This window comes from Eulemur rufifrons, chromosome 29, assembly GCF_041146395.1.
Source record: "Eulemur rufifrons isolate Redbay chromosome 29, OSU_ERuf_1, whole genome shotgun sequence".
Classification (NCBI taxonomy): Eukaryota; Metazoa; Chordata; class Mammalia; order Primates; family Lemuridae; genus Eulemur; species Eulemur rufifrons.
Genome location: NC_091011.1, coordinates 28,954,576 through 28,977,744, shown reverse-complemented (window position 1 = coordinate 28,977,744; position 23,169 = coordinate 28,954,576). Strand labels below are relative to the sequence as shown.

Below are 23,169 nucleotides of genomic sequence, written 5' to 3'. Positions count from 1 at the left end.
TTGTGCACTGCAGGCTATGTAAAAGCATCTCTATACAGTTGCCTTTAGTGTTTTTTCTATGTCTGCTTTCTGGATTTGAAATATGTGACATGTGTTTTGTAAAATGTTTTTGGTATAATGTGAGGGATGAAACAATTTGTTTAATGCTCTGAATATCTTTTTGTTTTTAAAACCCATTATTTATTACCGTCATAGGTAATGGTTTTATCTTAGTGGGCTAGACCTTACTAATAGACCTTTTCCCCATGATTTGACAACCGGAAATGATATTTTGCATTTGCTTTTGGGTAGGCTTTAACTTTTTAAATTAAGGGACAAGATGATATTTGACCTTGTAATGAACTATTTTTCTTTTTTAATCTTTTAAACAGATACAGAGCTGGAAGTAAGGGTGAATTTGATTAGTTTCTAAGGTTTAGCTGGAATGGATTTAATTTTATGAAAGCTAGTTTGATAACTTTGCCTTTCTTTTCAGATTTTATTGTTTCCAACTTGAACTTAAGAATGTTGAATGATTTTAACATTAGGAGAGATAGGAGAGGGCCATAATCCTCACAGGTTCATGTATATTTAAAATACCAATTGTTTAAAAAACCAAAATGAGAAAAGGTACTGTTGGAATTTCGCTAGTACCAAATATAGAGATCACTATAATTTCATGGACTATGGATTTTCTTTATTTTGAGGATATTACTAGAGATTGGATTCTGAATGCATTTTGCCAACTTGAGGTAAAATGCTATCTTGATATACAGATAATTAACAGAAAGCAGCAAATTGGTGGTTTCTTTGGAGATATTTAACTTAGGTTCAGTATAGCTATTTATCTCTTAATTTTTCCAGTGTCTGGTGAGGTACATTGACTATGGAAATACCGAAATTCTAAATCGTTCTGATATAGTTGAAATTCCTTTGGAGCTGCAATTTTCTAGTGTTGCCAAGAAGTATAGACTTTGGGGACTACAAATTCCTTCTGGTCAAGAAGTTACCCAGTTTGATCAGGCAAGTCAGATTTTAAATATTTTTATTAATGAATGTATAACTATATGTTTGAAACAAAATATAAATGTAGCTATGTCTCACTAACCTTGTTTAACATAAAAGTCTGTACAAATTTGTGAAAAATATGAATTATAAAATAATTCAGAAGCAATTATATAATATTTTAGTACTCATCATTGCTAGGTAAACATTCTTGAGCAGATAAGAGTGATATGTATATATGTATATATAGAATAATGTAAATAGTTTTTTCTGATATAAAAGATTAAAAAGGACAGTCTCATATGATGGAGAAAATAATGAATACAGTTATTCTGTTATTGTTTGTTTTTGAGAAAGTATTTATTAAATAAAAGTGATCGTTAATCTAGCCTTGGCCATAAATATCACACATTTGAAATTGGGGTCATTTAATCAGATTTTATCATTTTGACAGAGGCTCATACTGTGATGCATCATACAGTGATGTTCTGCTAATCTGAATTCTAGTTTATATTCACTTCCATTGAATTTTGAATTAGTAAGCTAATTCTGGAAGACATCTGATAATTTCAAAAGTAGTCTTATAGAAGCCGTACCTCTTTTTAAATCTTCTGTGCAATGATGGTTCTTTTGGTGAGTGGAAGTGCTGGTGAGGGATATTACATTGCAAAGTAATCAGGTTTGTAATTGTTTTGTTTTAGCAGCTCAGGTGGCTTATGTGAAAAATGGTTTAATCAGTATTATAAGAAATAGTAATTAAAATTTGGAGCAATTTTAATAAAACCTAAATTACAATTTAGGTGTTGAGTATGCAGTTTAATAGCATTTGAGTAAATGCATGAATAGTAGGGATTCAGAAACATCATATTTGCCTCTTTATTGATTGTTTTTAGAATCTTGTAGGTGTGTTGGTGCAGTTTTGACTGCACTATAGTTACTTATAAAAAAAATTTCTGTATATAAAACCCAGACTTTCATAAACATAAAGTGTAGATATTAATGTAAAATTTAAGTTTTTGGTTTAAAATCTAAAGTTTATTACTTCTTTAACATAAATGCTTTGACCAAGGTAGAGGCTTGTTTTGAATTTCCTGCACGCCTAGAACCCTAAAATCTTAAATTTACAGACCTTTGAATTTGTCTGCTCTCACTTCATTTTACATGTAAGGAGATTGTGGTCTAGAATAATTAAATGACTTATATATAGTCATAAAGCTAATTAGGGAAAAACTAGGACCAGAACTCAAGTCCATGCTATCTTCATAGTAGGATGATACACAGATTTATGTTGATTGAAACAAACAAGAATCAAGGGTAAGAAAGTTATAGTTCTAGAACTGAAGGAAAAAACTTCAGAATGTTTTTGTGTGCTTCATAGATTCTTTATAGGTGTACTATATATAAACATTTGTATTTGGATGCTTAATTCAGTAAAAAGATCATTGATTAGAGTTTAGCTAATTGGCAAACTGAATGTTTTCTAGGAAAAAAATAGTAATTCTTAAATATTTCTGCTTAGAAAGCCACGCTTAGTTGTTAATTTTCAGCTCAAGGCTTAAATGTAATCTCCTATGTGAAGTCTTTGCTAATACCCACCATTTACTTCCCTGCAGCTGCTTGGTCACTCAGTATATAAAGCATGTAGAGTTGTAATTTTTTTCTCCTCCACAGGCTAGTGAGTTTGGTAGAGACAAAACTGTTTTGGTTGGAACAAGTATTCATTTTTCTGTGCCTAGTCTTTCTGCCTGTTAGATGTTAGATGAGCATCCAGTTTATTTACCATTTGAGTAAATGGATAAATAGTAGGCATTCAGTAGAAAAAAAAACAAACAAAAATCCCGCAAACTTCCAGAAAATGTCCTGGGCACTGAAATTCCTTCAGCACATTTTTTAACCAACAGTTTCACACCCATGCTACACACAGTTGAAACTGATAGAATGGTGGTTACAAATTGCTGAAGATCAAATGAAGATTAAATTACTGTTCTTATATGCCTTTATTTAAAAGTTATATGTAGAATAGGAGAATGAAAACTAGAGATTGGAATTTGAGTTTAACAATTTAAAGGCCTTTTAGCTTATTTTTCGAATACATACAGACAAGATTAGGTAGAGTAAATTAGAAAGCAAGTGATGCATTCTTGTTTCAGAATAAAGTTTACCAGTTTGGAAAACAGAATGAAATATATCTTAGGAAAGTAACATAAATCTTTTTTAAATGATTGATAGCTCTCTTCTACATCAATGACCAGATTTATTTGAAAGGTTAAGTTTATGCCTTTTAAATACCTAAATAATGTTTTAAAAGTACATGTATGTATCTATCTCCAGTTCACAAGATTTAGCAGAAAATATAACACATTTCTCATGATAAAAAGTAAATGTTTGACATTTATTAAAGAATATATAGCATATATGTTTATGGCAAAATATAGTATTAAAACATCCATGTATCATCTCTACCTGTTATTCTTTTTGTTAGTTTCAACTGAGGAGAACACAGATTTTGTTTCAAATTCAAGGTTCTATCTTTGTGATTAGATATAGTTCAGGGAGAATCTGACTGTATAACTTTATATTGATTGTGATTGGTGACTATAACTAAAAGAAATTTGACTTCAGAGAGAAGTCTAAAAATCGGATTTCTGCATTAAAAAATTCTAAGCAAGAAGTACTGGACCTTTAGACCATTCAGCTTTAATTAATTGGAACTTTTGTAGAAAGTAGATTATTTCCATTTGTATTCATATGTTGCCCGAAGACAGGGTTACTTTTTTTTTTTTTGACAGTTTCTTCAAATATTAATAATTCCTCCTATTCCAGCAGTAGTTTTCAAACATTACCTAGGGGTGGAAGTTGTTCTTGAATTTTAGATAGATTTTCAACAATGAGGGTTGAAACCAAGGGTTTTTGTATGAAAGAGGTTAACCAGAAAACTATATCTGATTGATTAAAATCTTAATGTGATATATTTCAATGAATTACATTTTGAGTTTGTTGGCTTTGCCTGCCTGATCCCATTTGATTGATAATGAATTCTGGACCATATTTGCTGTTTATATTGGTATTCTTCGTGAATTCAAGCCTCTTGATACCGTGTGTGTATTTCTAAATTTTATGCTTTGAAAAATTTACAAAACCTGTATTTGTTAACCTAAAAAACTTTCCTATTTTGCCTTGTGGATGAAAAAAATTCTTTTTTCTTTTTTTTGGTAGTGATAGTTGGTGATCCTTGAGCATGTATAGTTTGAATTTCCTTCTCTGCCTGTTGAGATGCATTCTTCTAGGCCCAGGGGTTCTTACTCTGGTATTAAATTGTATCACAATGAAATAACTTCTTTGTAATTGTATGTTATGCATTTAAAAACATTCTGAGAGGAGTATAAAGATTTCTGTTTTCCTTTTTTCTTTTTTGAGTCCAAAGATTTTACCAGACTGATAAAGGAGCCTATGGCACAAAAAAGATTAAGAGCTCTTACATAGATCTTACTTCTACCCTCTATAATGCTGTATAGCTAAAAAAGATACAGAAAATAGTCCCTGCTAATATTATTTAGTTTCTTTGACTTTTTTTCTTTTTAAATGTGGCTACCTTGTATTTTCTGGTTTTTAGTTTGGTCTTTACACACTTGTTTCTCTGATTATTATTGGTATAATTTCCTATTTGGTTTGCTTTATTTGTGTGAATTATATATTTTTTTGTATTTGTCTAGTGGGAATATAACTAAGAATAAAGCTTTTCCTATTTGGTTTGCTTTATTTGTGTGAATTATATATTTTTTTGTATTTGTCTAGTGGGAATATAACTAAGAATAAAGCTTTTCCCTCTAACAGAGATATAATTCATCAGATTAATTATGTCTTATTTCAAGGAAGATGTGAACCAGTAAATTTGAGCAGTACTCACCCATTTTATGTTTTAAGTTTATGCATTATATATTCTGAAAAATGAGTAATTTCCTTTATAGTATACATAAGCTGAAAATCAGGAGAAGAACCCAGAGAAATTTGGGAAGAGTAATTAGGTCATATCAAAGTAATTTTAAGAATTACAGTTTTGTGGAGGAATAGACAAGTTCTTAGTAAGTCTTAAGATATCATCGAATCCCAAATGTATTTTGGGTATATCTGTGTTCAGTTCTATGGATGGGTAATCAACAATTAAAAGTTAGCAAGCACCTAATTTCTCATATGGCTTCTTATACCAGTTGTACAGGTATGGCCCCCTTAAAAATCTGTTTGAGAGAATTTTGAATATAGGAATTTTTAACATCTCACATTTCATAATTTCAATTTGTTGATTTTTTAAAAAATTATATTTTGTGCTTTGAATTTCTATTTTTTTGCTCCTATTTTCTGTCTTTAAAACCAGAGTACCTGACTTTGCCTTAAAACTATTTTTAAAATTTTCTTGAAATTGGATACCTTTTCTAGATAACAAATTCAGTTTTATGGGCTATTGCTCCTCAGGACACCATTACATTTAGTTGGGGCCAAAATAGTCAACACAATCTGCTGGGTTAAAAAAAAATTAGGATGTTTAATTAGTATATGTTTAAAAATTTATGAATATGGCTGTCTATACAAATATTAGCTGTACTTCTGAAAGGGAAGATGTTAGGAAGTGTGTAATCAGAATACAGTCATACGTATGCAGAAGTATATTTGCATATAGCCAACAACCAGGTAAGACCACATATATATATATATATATATATAGAGAATGAAGAAATAATGATGCTTGGAAAAGAATGGGTAGAAACAAAGTAAGTGGGGAGAAACATGTTGATATAGCTGGTTTATGTCTTTTTTCCTATCTTTCATAGGGCAGAACCTTTTTGGGGAGCTTGATTTTTGAAAAGGAAATAAAAATGAGAATTAAAGCAACCTATCAAGATGGCACAGTTATTGCTCAGGCTGAGTATGGCAGTGTGGATATAGGGGAAGAGGTGGTTAAGAAAGGATTTGCAGAAAAATGCAAACTCACTTCCACCCCTAACATCTGTGAGGAAAAAAAGTCGGATTCTGGTCAGTTTGCTCTCAGGAACCTCAAAAGCCCCATTCCCTTGTGGGGACATAGATCAAATCAGTCATCCTTCAGCAGACCAAAGGGGCGCTTAAGTGGGAGGCTGGCTCTTGACTTGAAGAATGAAAATGATGCGGGAAATCATGTGACATTTCCAAAGTAAGAATGTGGTGGGATTTTTAGTTTTAACTAATTTCTAATTCATGGTAGATGCCCTTGTCATAGTGGAATTAGAAGTGAAGGCTTATGCTATTGGAATCCCTAACTATGTCAGTGATTTTGAGGATGATACTGATTATTTGTTTTTCTCAAACCATGTATTCATCTCTGCTTTAGCAGAATATTTTCATTAAAAGCCATTTTGAAAGAAAAACTATTCCTGAATTGTTTAGTTTACATACTAGCTTTTCATGCCAACTCTTATGAATACATTTGTCAAAAATAAAAATCTGTCTCTAAATCTGAATTATTCAGGCACAGCCAAAATTTCAAGTGAGATTTCAAGCTTTTTTTACTGGCTTTAAGAAAATTTTAGTAAGTTTCAGGGAATTGCCTTTTCTTTTTTAACAAAAGAGAGCCTCTTTTCTTCTTCCTGTGAAAACTTATGATGAAATCTGTTCCAAAAGAAGTTTACTTTCTAGATCATTTTAAATTATCAACTTAAAGCAGAAAGGCATGTTTCATGTTTATATATGCTAAAACATTATTCTGTATTATGATCCAAGCCTCGGTGATACTATGTCTTGAATGATGTCGCTGTTTGGGGGAATCTCATCAGTGCTTTAGGGACTCAACTGTCAAATGGGAAGGAGGGTCATGGGGAGGAGGAATTGGAAGAAACTGATAAAGAAATGCTTTTTACTTTGTTTTCTAGAGTTGATAGTGTTTTGAGAAAGTTGGAATATATTTTCTTTGAGAGTTGGAGACATTGTTTTTGAAGTATTTAGTTATAAAATCTCGTTAGCAGTAAGTTATTTTTAAATGTTGTATTAGGTAAAGGTTTTAGTTTCCAAAATTAACTTTAAGATATGGTATAGAAAGCCCAAGATAATTTAGTTTTGATTTGTGATCTCTGTCAGCCTTACACAGTTTGTTTTTTAAACTGAGTGAATTTGTTTTTAATAGGGAAAGTTTGGCTGTTGGTGACTTTAATTTAGGGTCTAATGTCAGCCTGGCAAAAATTAAACAGGACCAGAAACTGATTGAAGAAAATGAAAAGCTTAAAACAGAGAAGGATGCTCTTTTTGAAAGTCATAAGGCATTAGAATTGAAAGTAGAACAGACTCTCCAGGAGCTGCAGGTATGTTCAATGACTTAAGGTAAAGAATATGCAACTGGGAAATCTGTATACTCATATGCTCTTATTTATTTAATTTTCTCCCTCCCCCCCCCCCAATTTTCTCTTTCTTTGCTTATACCTGTATTTGTTTATAGATACAATTTGTTCTTAAACTCTGAACCAGTCATCTTTGGATTTCATTGGATATGTTGGAAAGTTTAATAATTTCTCATTTAAATTTCCCTTTGTGTTCTTAAAAAATTTAACTATGGAAATTTTCAAACATTCTTGAATGATTAATTCTCGTGTGCCCATCACCCAGTTTTTATAATTATTAAACACAGGGCCAATCTTTTTTTTTAAATTTATACTTCCTGTGTTATTTTAAAACAAATCCCCATATGTATTTGGGAAAGAAGGAAAAAAATCCATAATCATAATACTATTTACACTTAATAAACAATAATTCCTTAATATTTAATATCCAGGCAGTGTTCAAATTTCCCATATTGTACCATAAATGCCCTTTTACAATTGGTTTCCTCTAATCAGATCCAAGTTAGGCCCATAAGTTGCATTTTGGTTGATATATTTCTTAAATTGCTTTTATCTGCATCCTTGTATTGCTTAAGAGGCTTCTTTATCTCCATATGTGTTTGCTTTTATGGTAGTTAAGTCTCCAGATTTGCTCAGATTCAGGTTCAAATTTTTTTTTTCCCCCAAGAATACTCTGTGGTTTTCAAGGGTGTATTTTTTTCTGACACCAAATGTGTTATTCCAACACCAATTTTCTGACACTGACTAGGTGTCCAGTAATTCAATTCAGTTCTGACACTAACTACATGTGTTAGTGCAGACCCTACAAGTTAAGGACTCAGTTCCACAAGACTACTCCCACTTCCAGCACTAGCTACAAATGGGGTCCCTAGATTACTCGCACTTCTGCCCACCCACTGTAAATTTGTATGATCTTCCCTAAGGTTAAATAATTCATTAGAACCACTCACAGAACTCAGGAAAGTGCTACACTGACAGTTTTATTATAAAGGATATAACTCAGGAACAACCAAATAAATCAAAGATATGCATAGGGCAAGGCATTGGGGCAGGAGGTACAGAGCTTTCATGTCCTTGCCTGGTGTGTCACCCTCTCAGTACATGGATGTGTTTGCCAACCTAGAAGCTCCCCCAAATCTCATTCTGAGTTTTAAAAGTTGAGGTTTCATTATAAAGGCACAATTCATTAAATCATTGGCTGTTGGTAATTAAACTCACTCTCCAGCTCCTCTTCTCTTTCTGAAGATGGGGGATGGTAGGGCTGAAAGTGTTTTTTTTTTAATTTCAGTAGATTTTTTTGTTATATGGATGAATTGTATGGTGGCGAAGTCTGGGCCTTTATCTGTCACCTAAATAGTATATATTGTACCCAATAGATAATTTTTCATTCTTCACCCTCTTCCCATCTTTCTCCTTCTGAGTCTCCACTGTCCATTGTCCCTCTGTATGACTATGCATACCCATAGCTTAGCTCCCACTTATAAGTGAGGACATATGGTATTTTATTTTCCATTCCTGAGCTACTTCCCTTAGGATAATGGCCTCCAGCATCATCCAAGTTGCTGCGAAAGACATTATTTCATTCTTTTTTATGGCTGAGTAGTATTCCATGGTGTGGAATACTTTTTCTTTATCCATTTACTGGTTTATGAACACTTAGATTGATTCCATATCTTTGCAATTTGTGAATTGTTCTGCAATAAACATGTAAGTACAGGGGTCTTTTTTGATATAATGATTTCTTTTCCTTTGGGTATGTCCCCAGTAGTGAGGTTGTTGGATTGAATGGTAGATATACTTTTAGTTATTTAAGAAATTTCCATACTGTCATCCACAGAGGTTATACTAATCACATTCCCACCAACAGTGTATAATCATTCCCTTTTCATGGTATCCACACCAACATCTATGGTTTATTGACTTTTTAATAATGGCCATTCTGTGGTAAGGTAGTATCTTATTGTGGTTTTAATTTGCATTTCCCTGATGATTAGCGATGTTGAGCATTTTAATGTATGTTTTTTTTTTTTTGCCATTTGTGTCTCTTCTTTTGAAAACTGTTCATGTCTTTTGCTCATTTTTTAATTTTTTTTTTTTTTGCTGATTTGTTTGAGTTCCTTGTAGACTCTGAATAATAGTCCTTTGTTGGATGTATAGTTTGTGAATATTTCTTCCCATTCTGTAGGTTGTTTATTTACTCTCTTGGTTATTTCTTCTGCTGTGTAGAAAATTTTTAGTTTAATTAAGTCCAACATTTATTTTTGTTACTGTTGCATTTGCTTTTGGGGTCTTAGTCATAAATTATTTGCCTAGGACAATATCAAGATTAGTTTTTCCTAGGTTTTATTCTAGAATTTTCATGATTTCAGGCCTTACTTTAATCCATCTTGAGTTAATTTTTGTATATTATGAGAGATAGGGATCCAGTTTCATTCTGCATGTGGTTATCCAGTTTTCCCAGCACCATTTATTCAATAAGGTATCTTTTTGCCGGTGTATGTTTTTGTCTGCTTTTTCAAAGATTAGTTAGTTGTTGGTATATGGTTTTATTTCTGGGTTCTCTGTTCTGTTCCATCAATCTGTGTGTCTACTTTTATACCAGTGCCACGCTGTTTTGCTTATTATAGCCTTGTAGTATAATTTGAAGTTGAGTAATGTGATGCCTCCAGCTTTATGCTTTTTGCTTAGGGTTGCTTTGGTTGTTCAGGGATTTTTTTAGTTCTACATGAAATTTAGGATTGGTTTTTCTAATTCTGTGGAAAATGATGTTAACATTTTGATAGTAATTGCATCGAATCCATAGATTACTTTGGGAAGTGTGGTCATTTTAACAATATTGATTCTTTCAATCCATGAGCATGGGATGTTTTTGTATTTGTTTGTGTCATCCACAATTTCTTTCATTAGTGTTTCATAGTTCTCCTTGTAGAGATCTTTCACCTCCTTGGTTAAGTATATTCCTAGGTAATTTATTTTATTTTTTTGCAGCTATTGTAAATGGGATTGAATTTTTGATTTGATAGAGCAGCTAATCTAAAGAGACTTTAGGGCCAGGCATGATGGCTCATACATGTAATCCTAGCACTTTGGGAGGCCAAGGTGGGAGGATCACTTGAGGCCAGCAGTTCAAGACTCACCTTGGTTGTTACTTGGTGTCTAGAAATGCTACTGATTTGTGTACATTGATTTTGTAACCTGAGACTTCACTGAATTCACTTTTCAAAACTGTGAGTCTTTTGGAGGAGTTTTTAGGGTTTTCTGGGTATAAGATCATATCATTGGCAAACAGAGATAGTCTGACTTCCTCTTTTCCAATTTGGATACCCTTTTTTTGTTTTTCTTGCCTGATTGCTGTGGCTAGGACTTCTAGTACTGTGTTAAATAGAAGTAAAAATGGGCATCCTTGTCTTGTTCTAGTTCTCAGGGGGAATGCTTTCAACTTTTCCCCATTTGGTATGATGTTGGCTATGGGTTTGTCATATATGGCTTTTATTATTTTGAAGTATGTTCCTTCTATGGGTAGTGCTTAAAGTTCTAACCCTCTACTCATATGGTTGATTTTTCTGGTGACCAGCCTCTATCCTGAAGCTATCTAGTCCCCCCCACCATAATCATTTCATTAGCATACAAAAAGCACTCCTGTCACTCAGGGAATTCCAAAGGTTTTAGGAACTCTGTGTCAAGAACAGGGACAAAGACCAAATATTTATTTTTTATTGTACTGTAAATACTTTATAGATGATGCAGTATATTCATCACTTCATTAAGTCAGAAGACAAATTTTAATACTGGTTGTCTCTCTTTTTGTGATGTGAAGACTGATCAGCAGGTATTATTGGTCATGAAAGCATGACTCTTACAAAGTTTGGATAAATTTACTTTTTAGCATCCTCCAACAATGACCAGAGTGTTATTTTTTTCTCTTTAAGTATCATTATGAACTAGTGAATTTTATTATGTTTTAGAGACAAGTCTCGCTATGTTGTCCAGGCTGGAATGCTGTGGCTGTTCACAGATGTGATCATAGTGTACTACAGTCTCAAATTCCTAGGCTCAAGTGATTCTCCCACCTCAGTCTCCTGAGTAGCTGAGACTATAGGCGCACTGCCATGTCCAGTTTTAATGAATTTTAAATGTATTTGATGTGTTTTAATCTACTGGAGCCATTTTTCTTTTTGATGCACAGATTATCCCCTTTAAAGTTTCTTTATTTTAAATTTTTAAATTTTAAAATGTTTTATAGAGTTGTTATGTTGCCCATGCTGGTCTTGAACTCCTGGCCTCAAGTGATCCTCCCACCTTGGCCTCCTAAAGTGCTAGGCTTGCGTGTGTGAGTCATCATGTCTAGCCTTGAAGTCTCTTTAAATTAGCTGCTTTATCCTTTTGACATGATCCCGGTAGTCTGGTAGCTTCTTTGCTTTCTAGTATAAGATGTTCCATGCTCATGTGCATTTTCTACTCAGGTCCTGGAAAATGGTCATTTCTCTAAGTGCTGTGGTTCTCTTTAGTGGCAAAGAGGTATTTAGAGATTAGACTCTGGGTGCTAAGGATGTACATACCTGTTGATTTAGGCTTTGCTTCTAGGTTATAGAATTTCTAGTGGATAGAGTTAGGAAATACAGATTTATTTTTCTAATAGTGCTTTACTGAGATATAATTTACAAATAGTAAAAATGCACAAATATCATGTAGAGCTTGATAAGTTTTGACAAATGTATATACTTAGATAACCTGAATCACCCTCATCAAGATTGGGCTAATGTACAGGATCAGATTGTCCAATAAGATTTGCATGAGTCAGAGATTTTACACAGTATCAGGCTTTACCAGTGATGTCAAGGATACAGGTAACCAAGAGGATCAGATTAAATAGAAGTCTGGACATCAAAGGTGGGCCCTAAGTCCCGTCTTCCCACAGCAGACATGCACCTCTGGCTTAGAATAATAGATGACATGTCTTACAAGATTTGTGGAGTTTTACACATGCCAGTTATGAAACATCTCCATTTTATACCTCAGAGGGTTGTGTAACTTACGCTATACTCACTAGAGAGCTCTGCTGCATAACTCCGTAAATCTTGGGCTTTATCCCCTACGACTAATCTTTTAGTCAGGGACATACTACTAAGGGACATTTCAGAGACAAAGTCTCTTGCTCTCAGAAAATAGTCCTATTTTGAGGTCTAGTTGTTAAGGAGATCAGACTAATTATCTAATTTTTATTCTTTTCCCTGGGGGGCATTCCTCTCTTCCCTACCATGAAGAGAGTAAGTGGATTACAGGTTGTCTGCTTTGCCTCCTGAAGATATAAAACATTTCCTTCAATCCTAGAAAGTTCTTTCGTGTCTCTTTCTAGCCTACTCCCCCTTCCTGCCACTCAGGGCAACCAATATTTTGATTTATGTCACCATGGTTTAGTTTCCCTGGTCCTGTACTTCTTATAAATGGAATTATACAGTACATATTTATTTGTGTCTAGCTTTATTCACTTAACATATATGTATGAGACCTATCTATGTTGTGTGTATCAGTATATGATCCTATTTATTGCTGAGTCATATTGCATTGTGTCACAATTTGTTTATTCATTCTCTTGATGGGCATTTTGTTATTTCCAGTTTTTGGCCATTGTTAATATTTTTATGAATATTTTTATATGAGTCTTTTTTGTGGACATATGAATTCACATATCTTAGATTATAGGTATGGAATTTCTGGGTCAAAGTGGAGATATATGTTTAGCTTTATTAGAAACTTCTAAATAATTTTCCCAAGTGGTTGTGTCATTTACATTTTCCACTGGCAATGTATGGGAGTTTTAGTTGCCCATATTCTCTCCAACACTTGATATTATCATTCTTTTTAATTTTAGTTGATATGGTTTTTACTGCTACTCAGCAATATACTGATATACATAACGTAGATAGATGTTATATACGTATGTTATGTGAATGAAGCTAGACACAAATGAATATGTGTCGTATAATTCCATTTATATTTCAGTATATTTCAGTGTAGTTTTAAGTTGTATTTCCCTGATGACAATTGATGTTGAGGATTTTTTCCTATGTTCATTGGTTGTTGAGCTATTTTCTTTAATCAACTACCTGTTTAAGTCTTTTCCTCATATTTTAAAATTGGGATTTTAGATTTTTTTGTACTGATTTATAGGAGTTCTTTATATAGTCTAGATATGAATCCTTTGTCAGATATATGTGTTATGAATATTTTCTACCAGTCTGTTGCCAGATTTTTTACTTTCTTAATGATTTCTGTTGATGTATAGAAGATTTTTATTTTGATAAAATCCAATTTATGAGTTTTTTATGGCTACTGCCTTTTGTTTTCTTTTTCTTTTTTTTTTTTGTTTTTATGGTTTTTCTTCTCAGAGCCAAATGTCGGTAGGCTACTGCCTTTTGTATCCTAGTTGAGAAGTCTTTGTCTACTCCCAAGGTGAAGGTATTATCCTATGTTTTCTCTCATAATCTTTACAGTTTTTAGGTATATGACCTATCTGAAATTAATTTCTATATAAATATGAAGTCGGGGTTAAGGTTATTTTTCGCCATGTAGATCTAGTTCTCCTTTTCCCACTGAAATGTTTTATGTAGACCCTTTGTTCTGTTCCATCCATCTATTTTGTTTATCCTTATGCCAGTACAACACTCTTAATTACTGTAGTTTTGTAATAACCTTAAAATTATGTGATGCGATTGCTTCAACTTTGTTTCTTTTTTTAAGATTTTTTGGCTATTTTAGCCCATTTGCCTTTTCAGGTGAATTTTAAGATTAGCTTGTTTGTATTTACAGAATAACTTCTGAGATTGTGATTTAAGTTGTATTAAATTTGGAGATCAATTTAGGGAGAAATGATATCTTTTTTTTTTGTTGAGACAGAGTCTCACTTTGTTGCCCAGGCTAGGGTGAGTGCCGTGGCATCAGCTTAGCTCACAGCAACCTCAGACTCCTCGGCTTAAGCGATCCTACTGCCTCAGCCTCCCGAGTAGCTGGGACTACAGGCATGCGCCACTATGCCCGGCTAATTTTTTCTATATAGAGTTTTAGTTGTTCATATAATGTTTCTATTTTTAGTAGAGACGGGGTCTCGCTCTTGCTCAGGCTGGTCTCGAACTCCTGACCTCGAGCGATCCACCCGCCTCGGCCTCCCAGAGTGCTAGGATTACAGGCGTGAGCCACCGCGCCCGGCCTAGAAATGATATCTTAATTCTGTTGAGGCTTCCAGTTCACAACATGGTATGTCTCCATTTATTTAGGTCTTCTTTGATCTCTTTTATTAGTGTTTTGCAGTTTTTAACATATAGATCTTGTACATGTTCTATTAGAGTTCTACCTAAATATTTTATTTATTGGAAACTATAGTGAATATTACTTTAACAAAATTTTGGTTTCCAGTAGGCCATTGCTGGTATATAGAAATAAAGTTGATATTTTGTGTAGATCTTGTATTTCATGATCTTGCTAAACTCATTTATTAGTTGAATAGTTTCTTTGTAAATTTCTTGGGATTTTTCTATGAAGAAAATCATGTCACTGTTAATAGGAACAGTTTAATTTTCTCCTTTCCAATCTGTATGCCTTTTATTTCTCTTGTGTTATTACACTGACTAGGACTTTCATTACAATTAATTTTTAAGATATTGTCTGTCTGGTGATTGTCTCATCTGTGTTTTAAAAAAGTGTGTTATCTGCTATTGTTGGGTGGCGTGTTCTATAAGTGTTGATTATCTTATATTGATTGATGGGATTGTTTCATTTTCTTATGTCCTTGCTGACTTTTTGTCTAGGGGTTTTTTCAGTTACTTAGGGCTTTTGAGGTGTCCAATTATAAATTGTGGATTTGTCTATTTCTCCTTTTAGTTCTGTCAGTTTAAAAAAATTTTAATTTTGGTAAAATACGCATACCATATAATTTACCATCTTAACCATTTTTAAATGTACAGGTCAGTAGTATTAAGTATATTCACCTTGCTATGCAATCCATCTCTAGAACTCTTTTTATCTTGCAAACTAAAACTCTATACTCATTAAATAGCAACTTCTGCCACCCTTGACAACCACCATTTACTTTTTCTCTCTATGAATTTGACTACTCTAGATACCTAACATAAGTGCAATCATACAGTATTTGTTATTTTGTGTCTGGAGTATTTCACTTAGAATAATGTCCTCAGAGTACATCCATGTTGTAGCATGTGTCAGAATTTCCTTCCTTTTTTAAGGCCAAGTAATATTCTATTGTCTGTATATTTTCTCCCATTCAAAACCTTGTTACTTCACTTTGTTGATCATTTCTTTTGCTGTGTAGAAGCTTTTTAGTTTTAGTCCCATTTGTGTATTTATGTTTCTGTTGCCTGTGCTTTTGAGGTCTTAGCCATAAAAGTCTTTGCCTAGACCAGTGTCCTGAAATGTTTTCCCAATGTTTCTTTTTCTTTTCTTTCTTTCTTTTTTTTAAGACAGTGTCTTGCTGTGTTGCCCCAGCTAGAGAGCAGTGGCATCATCATAGCTCATTGCAACCTCAAACTCCTGGGCTCAAATGATCCTTGTGCCTCACTCAGCCTCCTGAGTAGCTGGGACTACAGGCGTGCGCCGCCATGCCCAGTTAATTTTTCTATTTTTTGTAGAGACAGGGTCTTGATGTGCTCAGGCTGGTCTCAGACTCCTGGTCTCAAGTGATCCTCCTGCCTCAGCCTCCCTGAGTGCTAGGATTACAGGCGTGAGCAACCATGCCCGGCCCCCAGTGTTTCTTATAGTAGTTTTATGGTTATGGGTCTTATGATTAAGTCATTAATCCATCGTAAGTTGATTTTTGTATATGGTGAATGATAGGGGTCCAGTTTTATTCTTTTGCATATGGATATACAATTTTCCAGTACCATTTATTGAAGAGGGTATCCATTCTCCAATGTATGTTCTTGGCACCTTTGTTGAAAATCTGTTGGCTGTAAATAAATAGGTGGATTTATTTCTGGGTTCTTTATTCTATTCCATTGGTCTGTATGTCCGTTTTTATACCAATACCATGCTGTTTTGGTTACGATAGCCTGGTAGTATATTTTAAAGTCAGGTGCTATGATGCCTCCAGCTTTGTTCTTTTCACTCAGGATGACTTGGGCTATTTGGGGTTTTATGTGGTTCCATCCAAATTTTAGGGTTGTTTTTCCTAATTGTATGTAAAATGATATTGGTATTTTGATAAAGATTGCATTAAATCTGATCTATAGATTGCTTCAGGCAGGTATGGTCCTTTTACTGATATTAATTATTCTGATCTATGAGCATGGATGTCTTTCCATTTGTTTGTGTCCTCTTCAGTTTTTTCATCAGTGTTTTGTAGTTTTCCTTGTAGGAGTCTTTCACCTACTTGGTTAAATTTATTCCTAGGTATTTTATTTTGTTTGTACCTACTAGTGACATTGTTTTCTTGATTTCTTTCTTAGCAGGTTCATAATTGCTATAGGGAAGTGCTACTGATTTTCTGTTGACTTTGTATCCTGCACCTTTACTGAATTTATTTATTAGATCTAAGAGTTTTTTGGTGGAATCTTTAGGTTTTTCTAGATACAAGATCACATCATCTTCAAAGAGGGATAATTTGACTTTCTCTTTTCCAATTTGGATGCCTTTTGTTTCTTTGTCTTACCTGATTGCTCTGGCTAGAAATTATAGTACTATGTTGAATAGGGGTGATGAAAGTGGGCATTCCCTGTCTTGTTCCAGTACTTAGAGGAAAGGCTTTCAGCTTTTTCACATTCAGTATGCTGTTGGCTGTGAGTTTGTCATATATGGCCTTTATTATGTTGAGGTGTGTTTTTTCTATGCCTAGTTTGTTGGGAGTTTTATTATAATGAAGGGATGTTGAATTTTACCAATGCTTTTTCTGCATCTATTGAGATGATCATATAGTTTTTTCCTTCATTCTGTTGATGTGATGGGTCATGTTTATTGTTTTGGGTATGTTAAACCATCCTTGCATCCCTGGGGTAAATCCCACTTCATTATAGTGTTTTATCCTTTTGATATGCTGTTGAATTTGGTTTGCTAGTATTTTGTTAAGGATTTTTCCTTTTATGTTCATCAGGAATATTGGCTTGTGGTTTTCTTTTTTTTGTTATGTCCTTGCCTGGTTGTGGCGTTGGGGTAATGCTGGCCTTGTAGAATGAATTAGGGAGAATTCCCTCCTTTTACAATTTTTTTGGAGTAATTTGAGGAGTATTGGTGTTAGTTCTTCTTTGAAAGTTTGGTAGAATTGATAGTGAAGCCATCTGATCCTGGATTTTGTTTTGTTGGGAGAATTTTTATTACTAATTCAGTTTTATTACTTGTTATTAGTCTGTTCAGGTTTTCTCTTTTTTCTAATTGAATCTTGGTAGGTTGTATGTGTCCAGGAATTTATCCGTTTCCTCTAAGTTTTACAATTTGTTAGAGGGTAGTTGTTTATAATAGTCTTGGATGATCTTTAGTATTTTTGTGGTGTCTGTAGTAATGTTTCCTTTTTCATTTGTGATGCTCTTTATTTGGGTCTTCTCTCTCTTTTTTTTTTTCCCTTAGTTCATCTAGCCAGCAGTTTATTGATTTTGTTTATCTTTTCAAAAACTTAAGTTTTTGTTTCATTGATCCTTTTTATTTTTTAAAAATCTCTATTTCATTTAGTTATGCTTATTATTTCTCTTACTAATTTTTGTTTTTCCCCTTGCTTTTCTAGTTTCTTGAAGTGAATCATTAGACTATTTGAAATCTTTCTAATTTTTCGATGTGGGAATTGATTGCTATAACTGTGCCTCTTTGCACTGCTTTTGTTTTATCTCATAGGGTTTGTATGGTGTTTTGATTTTCATTTGTTTGAGGAAAATTTAAAATTTCCTGCTTAATTTATTCCTTGACCCAGTGGTCATTTGGGAAGATGTGTAATTTCTATGTATTTGTACAGTTTCCAAAGTTTCTCTTGTTATTGACTTCTAGTTTTATTCCATTGTGGTCTGAGAAGAGACTGGATATGTTTTTGATTTTTAAAACTTTGTTGAGATCTGTTTTGTGTCCTGACATATGGTCTATCTTGGAGAATGTGCCATGTGCTGATGATAAGAATGTGTATTCTGTAGCTACTGGATAAGAAGTTCTGTAAATTTCTGTTAGATCCCTTTGGTTTTTTTTTTTTTTTGAGACAGAGTCTCACTCTGTTGCCCAGGCTAGAGTGAGTGCCGTGGCGTCAGCCTAGCTCACAGCAACCTCAAACTCCTGAGCTCAAGCGATCCTCCTGTCTCAGCCTCCCGAGTAGCTGGGACTACAGGCATGCGCCACCATGCCCGGCTAATTTTTTCTATATATATTTTTAGCTGTCCATATAATTTCTTTCTATTTTTAGTAGAGGTGGGGTCTCGCTCTTGCTCAGGCTGGTCTCGAACTCCTGAGCTCAAAGGATCCGCCCACCTCGGCCTCCCAGAGTGCTAGGATTACAGGCGTGAGCCACCGCGCCCGGCCCCCTTTGGTTTTAATTGCAGATTAAATACAATGTTTCTTTGCTAATTTTCTGTCTAGATGATCTGCCTAATACTGAGAGAGGGTGTTGAAGTTCTCAACTATTATTGTATTAGAGTCTACTTCTCCCTTTAGATCTAATAATATTTGCTTTATATACCTGGGTGCTCTGGTGTTGGGTGTACGTGACATTATGAAATATATATTTGGTATTTGTCACTGTTTCCTGGCATACAACACCTGAAATCCTTGGAATCTCCAAAGTACTGTCTTTTGTTATGCTAATATTTACTGATAGTTCCAGGTTTGGGCTGGTCAGACAAAGGCGTGATTAGAGGGTTGAGACTTTTAGCCTTGACCACCAACCTATGTGGAATGCAGAGGGGCTATAGGTCAAGTTTTCACCAATGGCCAGTGATTTAATTAATCATGCCTGTCATGAAGCCTCCATAAAAACCCAAGAGGACAGGCATCTGAGCGCTTCCAGATAGCTGATGCTGTGGAGATTCCTGAAGGGTGGTGCACCCACAGAGGGCATGGAACCTGTGTATCCTTTCCCCGATATCTTACCTCACACATCTCTGCATCTCTATCCTTTATAATATCCTTTATAAAAAACCTTAAATGTAAGTAAATGTTTCCCTCAGTGCTGTGAGCTGTTCTAGCAAATTAATTGAACCCAAAGAGGTGGTTATGGAAGCTGGTTGGTGAGAAGTCCTAGAGGCCCAGACTTATGACTGATGTCTGAATGGGACTGAGCCCTCACTTTGTGAGATCTTAACGTTGTCTCCAGGTAAATGGTGTTTGAATTGAATTAGAGGATACCTAGCTGGTGTCCATTGCTTGGTGTGTGGGGAAGAACCGACAGTTTTGGTCACAGAAGTCTTCTTTTGTGTTGATGATTGTTGTGTGAGAGCAGAGGAAGATAGTGCATATGTATTTGGAATTCCTCTTGGTGAACTAATCCCTTTATTTCCATATACTGACCTTCTTTGTCTCTTTTTACTGTTTTGGACTTAAAGTCTGTGTTATCTGACATAAATATAACTAGTCATGCTTGCTTTTCATTTCTATTTGCATGGAATATCTTTTTTCTGTTCCTTTAGTTTCAGTTTAGGTGTTTTTACAGGTGAGATGAGTTTCCTGTAGGCAACATGTATTTGGGTCATTAAAAAAAAAATCTGTTGAGCTAGTATGTATCTTTTATGTGTAAAGTTTGTTCCCTTTACATTCGAGATTATTATTGATATGTGTGGGCTTATTCCTGTCATTTTATTAATTGATTTATTTTGTACATCCTTTATTCCTTTCTTTTTCTCTAATTGTTCATTATTGTGGTTTAGTGGTTTTCTGTAGGGGGGTAATATTTGAGTCCTTTCTTTTCCTTCTTAGCATGTTTACTCTAACAATAAGTTTTATACTTTCATGTGTTTTCATGATGGTTGATATCATCCTTTCACTTTCATGTGTAGGATTCCCTTAAGCAGTTCTTGTAGGGTCATTCTAGTGGTGTTGAATTTCCTTATCTTTTGCTTGTCTGGGTAAGACTTTATTTCCCTTTCATAAATGAAGGATAACTTTGCTGGATATAGTATCCTTGTCTGGCAGTTTTCTTCTTTCAGCACTTTGAATATATCATCCCATTCTCTCCTGGTCTGTAAAGTTTCTATTGAGAAATCCATTGTTATTCTTATTGGAGTTCACTTATAAATAACCAGACAGATGCCTTTCTCTTGCTGTTTTTAGAATTCTCTCTTTGTCTTTGACTTTTGACAGTTTTGTCTTTGACTTCTGATTACAATATGCAGTGGAGAAGACTTTTTTGAATGGTACCTGTTTGGGGATCTCTGAGCTTCCTGTATTTGAATGTTTATATCTTTTGCTAGACTTGGGAAATTTTCAGCTATTGTTTTGTTAAATAGCTTTTCTATTGCTTTTGTTTTCTCTTCACTTTCTGGAATGTTGATAATCAGAATATTTGGTCACATTATGGTATCGCATATATCTTGTAACCTTTGTATATTCTTTTTCATTCTTTTTTCTTTATTTTTTTTTCTGAATGGTATTTTAAAAGACCTGTCTTGATATAACATCATATCATCAGCAAAGAGTGAGAGTTTGATCTCTTCTGTCCCTATTTGGACTCCCTTGATTCTGCTCTCTTGCCTGATAGCTCTTGCAAGGACTTCCAATACTATGTTGAAAAGTAATGGGGACAATAGGCAGCCTTGTCTGGTTCCAGTTCGAAGTGGGAATGCTTTCAGTTTTTCCCCATTCAGTATGATGTTGGCTGTGGGTTTGTCATATATGGCTTGTATCATTTTTAGATAGGCCCCGTCTATGCCTATTTTGTTAAGTGTTCTTATCATAAAAGGGTGTTGAATTTTGTCAAATGCTTTTTCTGTATCCATTGAGAGGATCATATGATCTTTATTTTTGCTTCTATTTATGTGGTGAATTACATTTATAGATTTGCATATGTTAAACCATCCCTGCATCTCTGGGATGAAGCCCACTTGGTCGTGATGGATTATTTTTTTGATAAGCACTTGGATTTGATTTGCTAGAATTTTATTGAGAATTTTTGCATCTATATTCATAAGAGAAATTGGTCTGTAGTTCTCTGTTTTAGTTGCATCCTTTCCTGGTTTTGGTATCAGGATTATGTTGGCTTGGTAAAAAGTGTTGGGGAGAATCCCATCCTTCTCTATATTGGAGAATAGTTTATGTAGGATGGGCACCAATTCTTCTTTGTAGGTATGGTAAAATTCAGATGTGAACCCATCTGGTTCAGGGCTTTTCTTTTTGGGAAGGTTTTTTATTGCTGTTTCGATTTCAGATCTAGATATCGGTCTATCCTGGAACTGATCAATGAATTCAGTAAAGTCTCAGGATACAAAATCAATACACACAAATCAGAGGCATTCATATATGCCAATAACAGTCAAACAGAGAACCAAATTAAGGACTCAATACCCTTCAAAATAGCAACAAAGAAAATAAAATACCTAGGAATATATTTAACTAAGGAGATAAAGGACCTCTATAGGGAGAACTATGAAACACTGAGGAAGGAAATCGCAGAACATGTAAATAGGTGGAAAACCATACCATGCTCATGGATCGGTAGAATCAACATTGTTAAAATGTCTATACTGCCCAAAGTTATCTACAGATTCAATGCAATCCCTATTAAATTACCAACACTATTTTTCACAGATATAGAAAAAAATAATTTTACGCTTTGTATGGAACCAGAGAAGACCCCGTTTAGCAAAAGCAATCTTAAGCAACAAAACCAAAATGGGACTTATTAATTTGCCAGACTTCAAACTATACTACAAGGCTGTGGTTCTTAAAACTGCCTGGTATTGGCACAAGTGCAGGGACACAGACCAGTGGAACAGAACAGAAAATCCAAATATAAAACCATTCTCATATAGCCATCTAATCTTTGACAAAGCAGACAAAAATATACTCGGGAAAAGATTCCTTATTTAATAAATGGTGCTGAGAAAACTGGATATCCACATGTAGAAGACTAAACCAGGACACACAGCTCTCACCTCTCACAAAAATCAAATCACAGTGGTTAACAGACTTAAACCTTAGGTCGGAAACTATTAGAATTCTAGAAGAAAATGTAGGAAAGACTCTTACAGACATTGGCCTAGGCAAAGAATTTATGAAGAAGACCCCTAAGGCAATCACAGCAACAAAAAAATAAATAAATGGGACCTGATCAAATTAAAAAGCTTCTGCACAGCCAAAGAAACAGTCACGAGAGTAAACAGACAACCTACAGAATGGGAAAAAATTTTCGCATACTACACATCAGATAAAGGACTGATAACAAGAATCTATTTAGAACTCAGGAAAATCAGTAAGAAAAAAATCGAACAACGCTATCAAAAAGTGGGCAAAGGACATGAATAGAAATTTTTCAAAAGAAGATATAAAAATGGCTAACAAACATATGAAAAAGTGTTCAACATCTCTAATCATCAGGGAAATGCAAATCAAAACCACAATGAGATATCACTTAACTCCAGTGAGAATGGCCTTTATCAAAAAGTCCCAAAACAACACATGTTGGCGTGAATGCGGAGAGACAGGAACACTCATACACTGCTGGTGGGACTGTAAGCTAGTGCAACCCTTGTGGAAAACAATATGGAGATACCTTAAACAGATTCAAGTAGACTTACCATTCGATCCAGCAATCCCATTATTGGGCATCTACCCAGAAGAACAAAAGTCATTCTATAAAAAAGACACCTGCACCCGAATGTTTATAGCAGCACAATTCACAATCGCAAAGATGTGG

At 34.3% G+C, this 23,169-nt stretch overlaps 1 protein-coding gene across 2 annotated transcripts in view; it reads left to right on the top strand.

Annotated features, from left to right (window-relative positions):
* The window catches only part of STK31 (serine/threonine kinase 31), a 101,148-nt gene that overhangs the window by 13,993 nt on the left and 63,986 nt on the right, over window positions 1-23,169 (top strand). For both annotated transcript variants that reach the window (XM_069461925.1, XM_069461926.1), the window contains exons 6-8: window positions 844-1,002; window positions 5,811-6,169; window positions 7,136-7,310. In XM_069461925.1, the coding sequence (XP_069318026.1) occupies window positions 844-1,002; window positions 5,811-6,169; window positions 7,136-7,310 (693 nt within the window). The remainder of the gene's footprint in view (window positions 1-843; window positions 1,003-5,810; window positions 6,170-7,135; window positions 7,311-23,169) is intronic.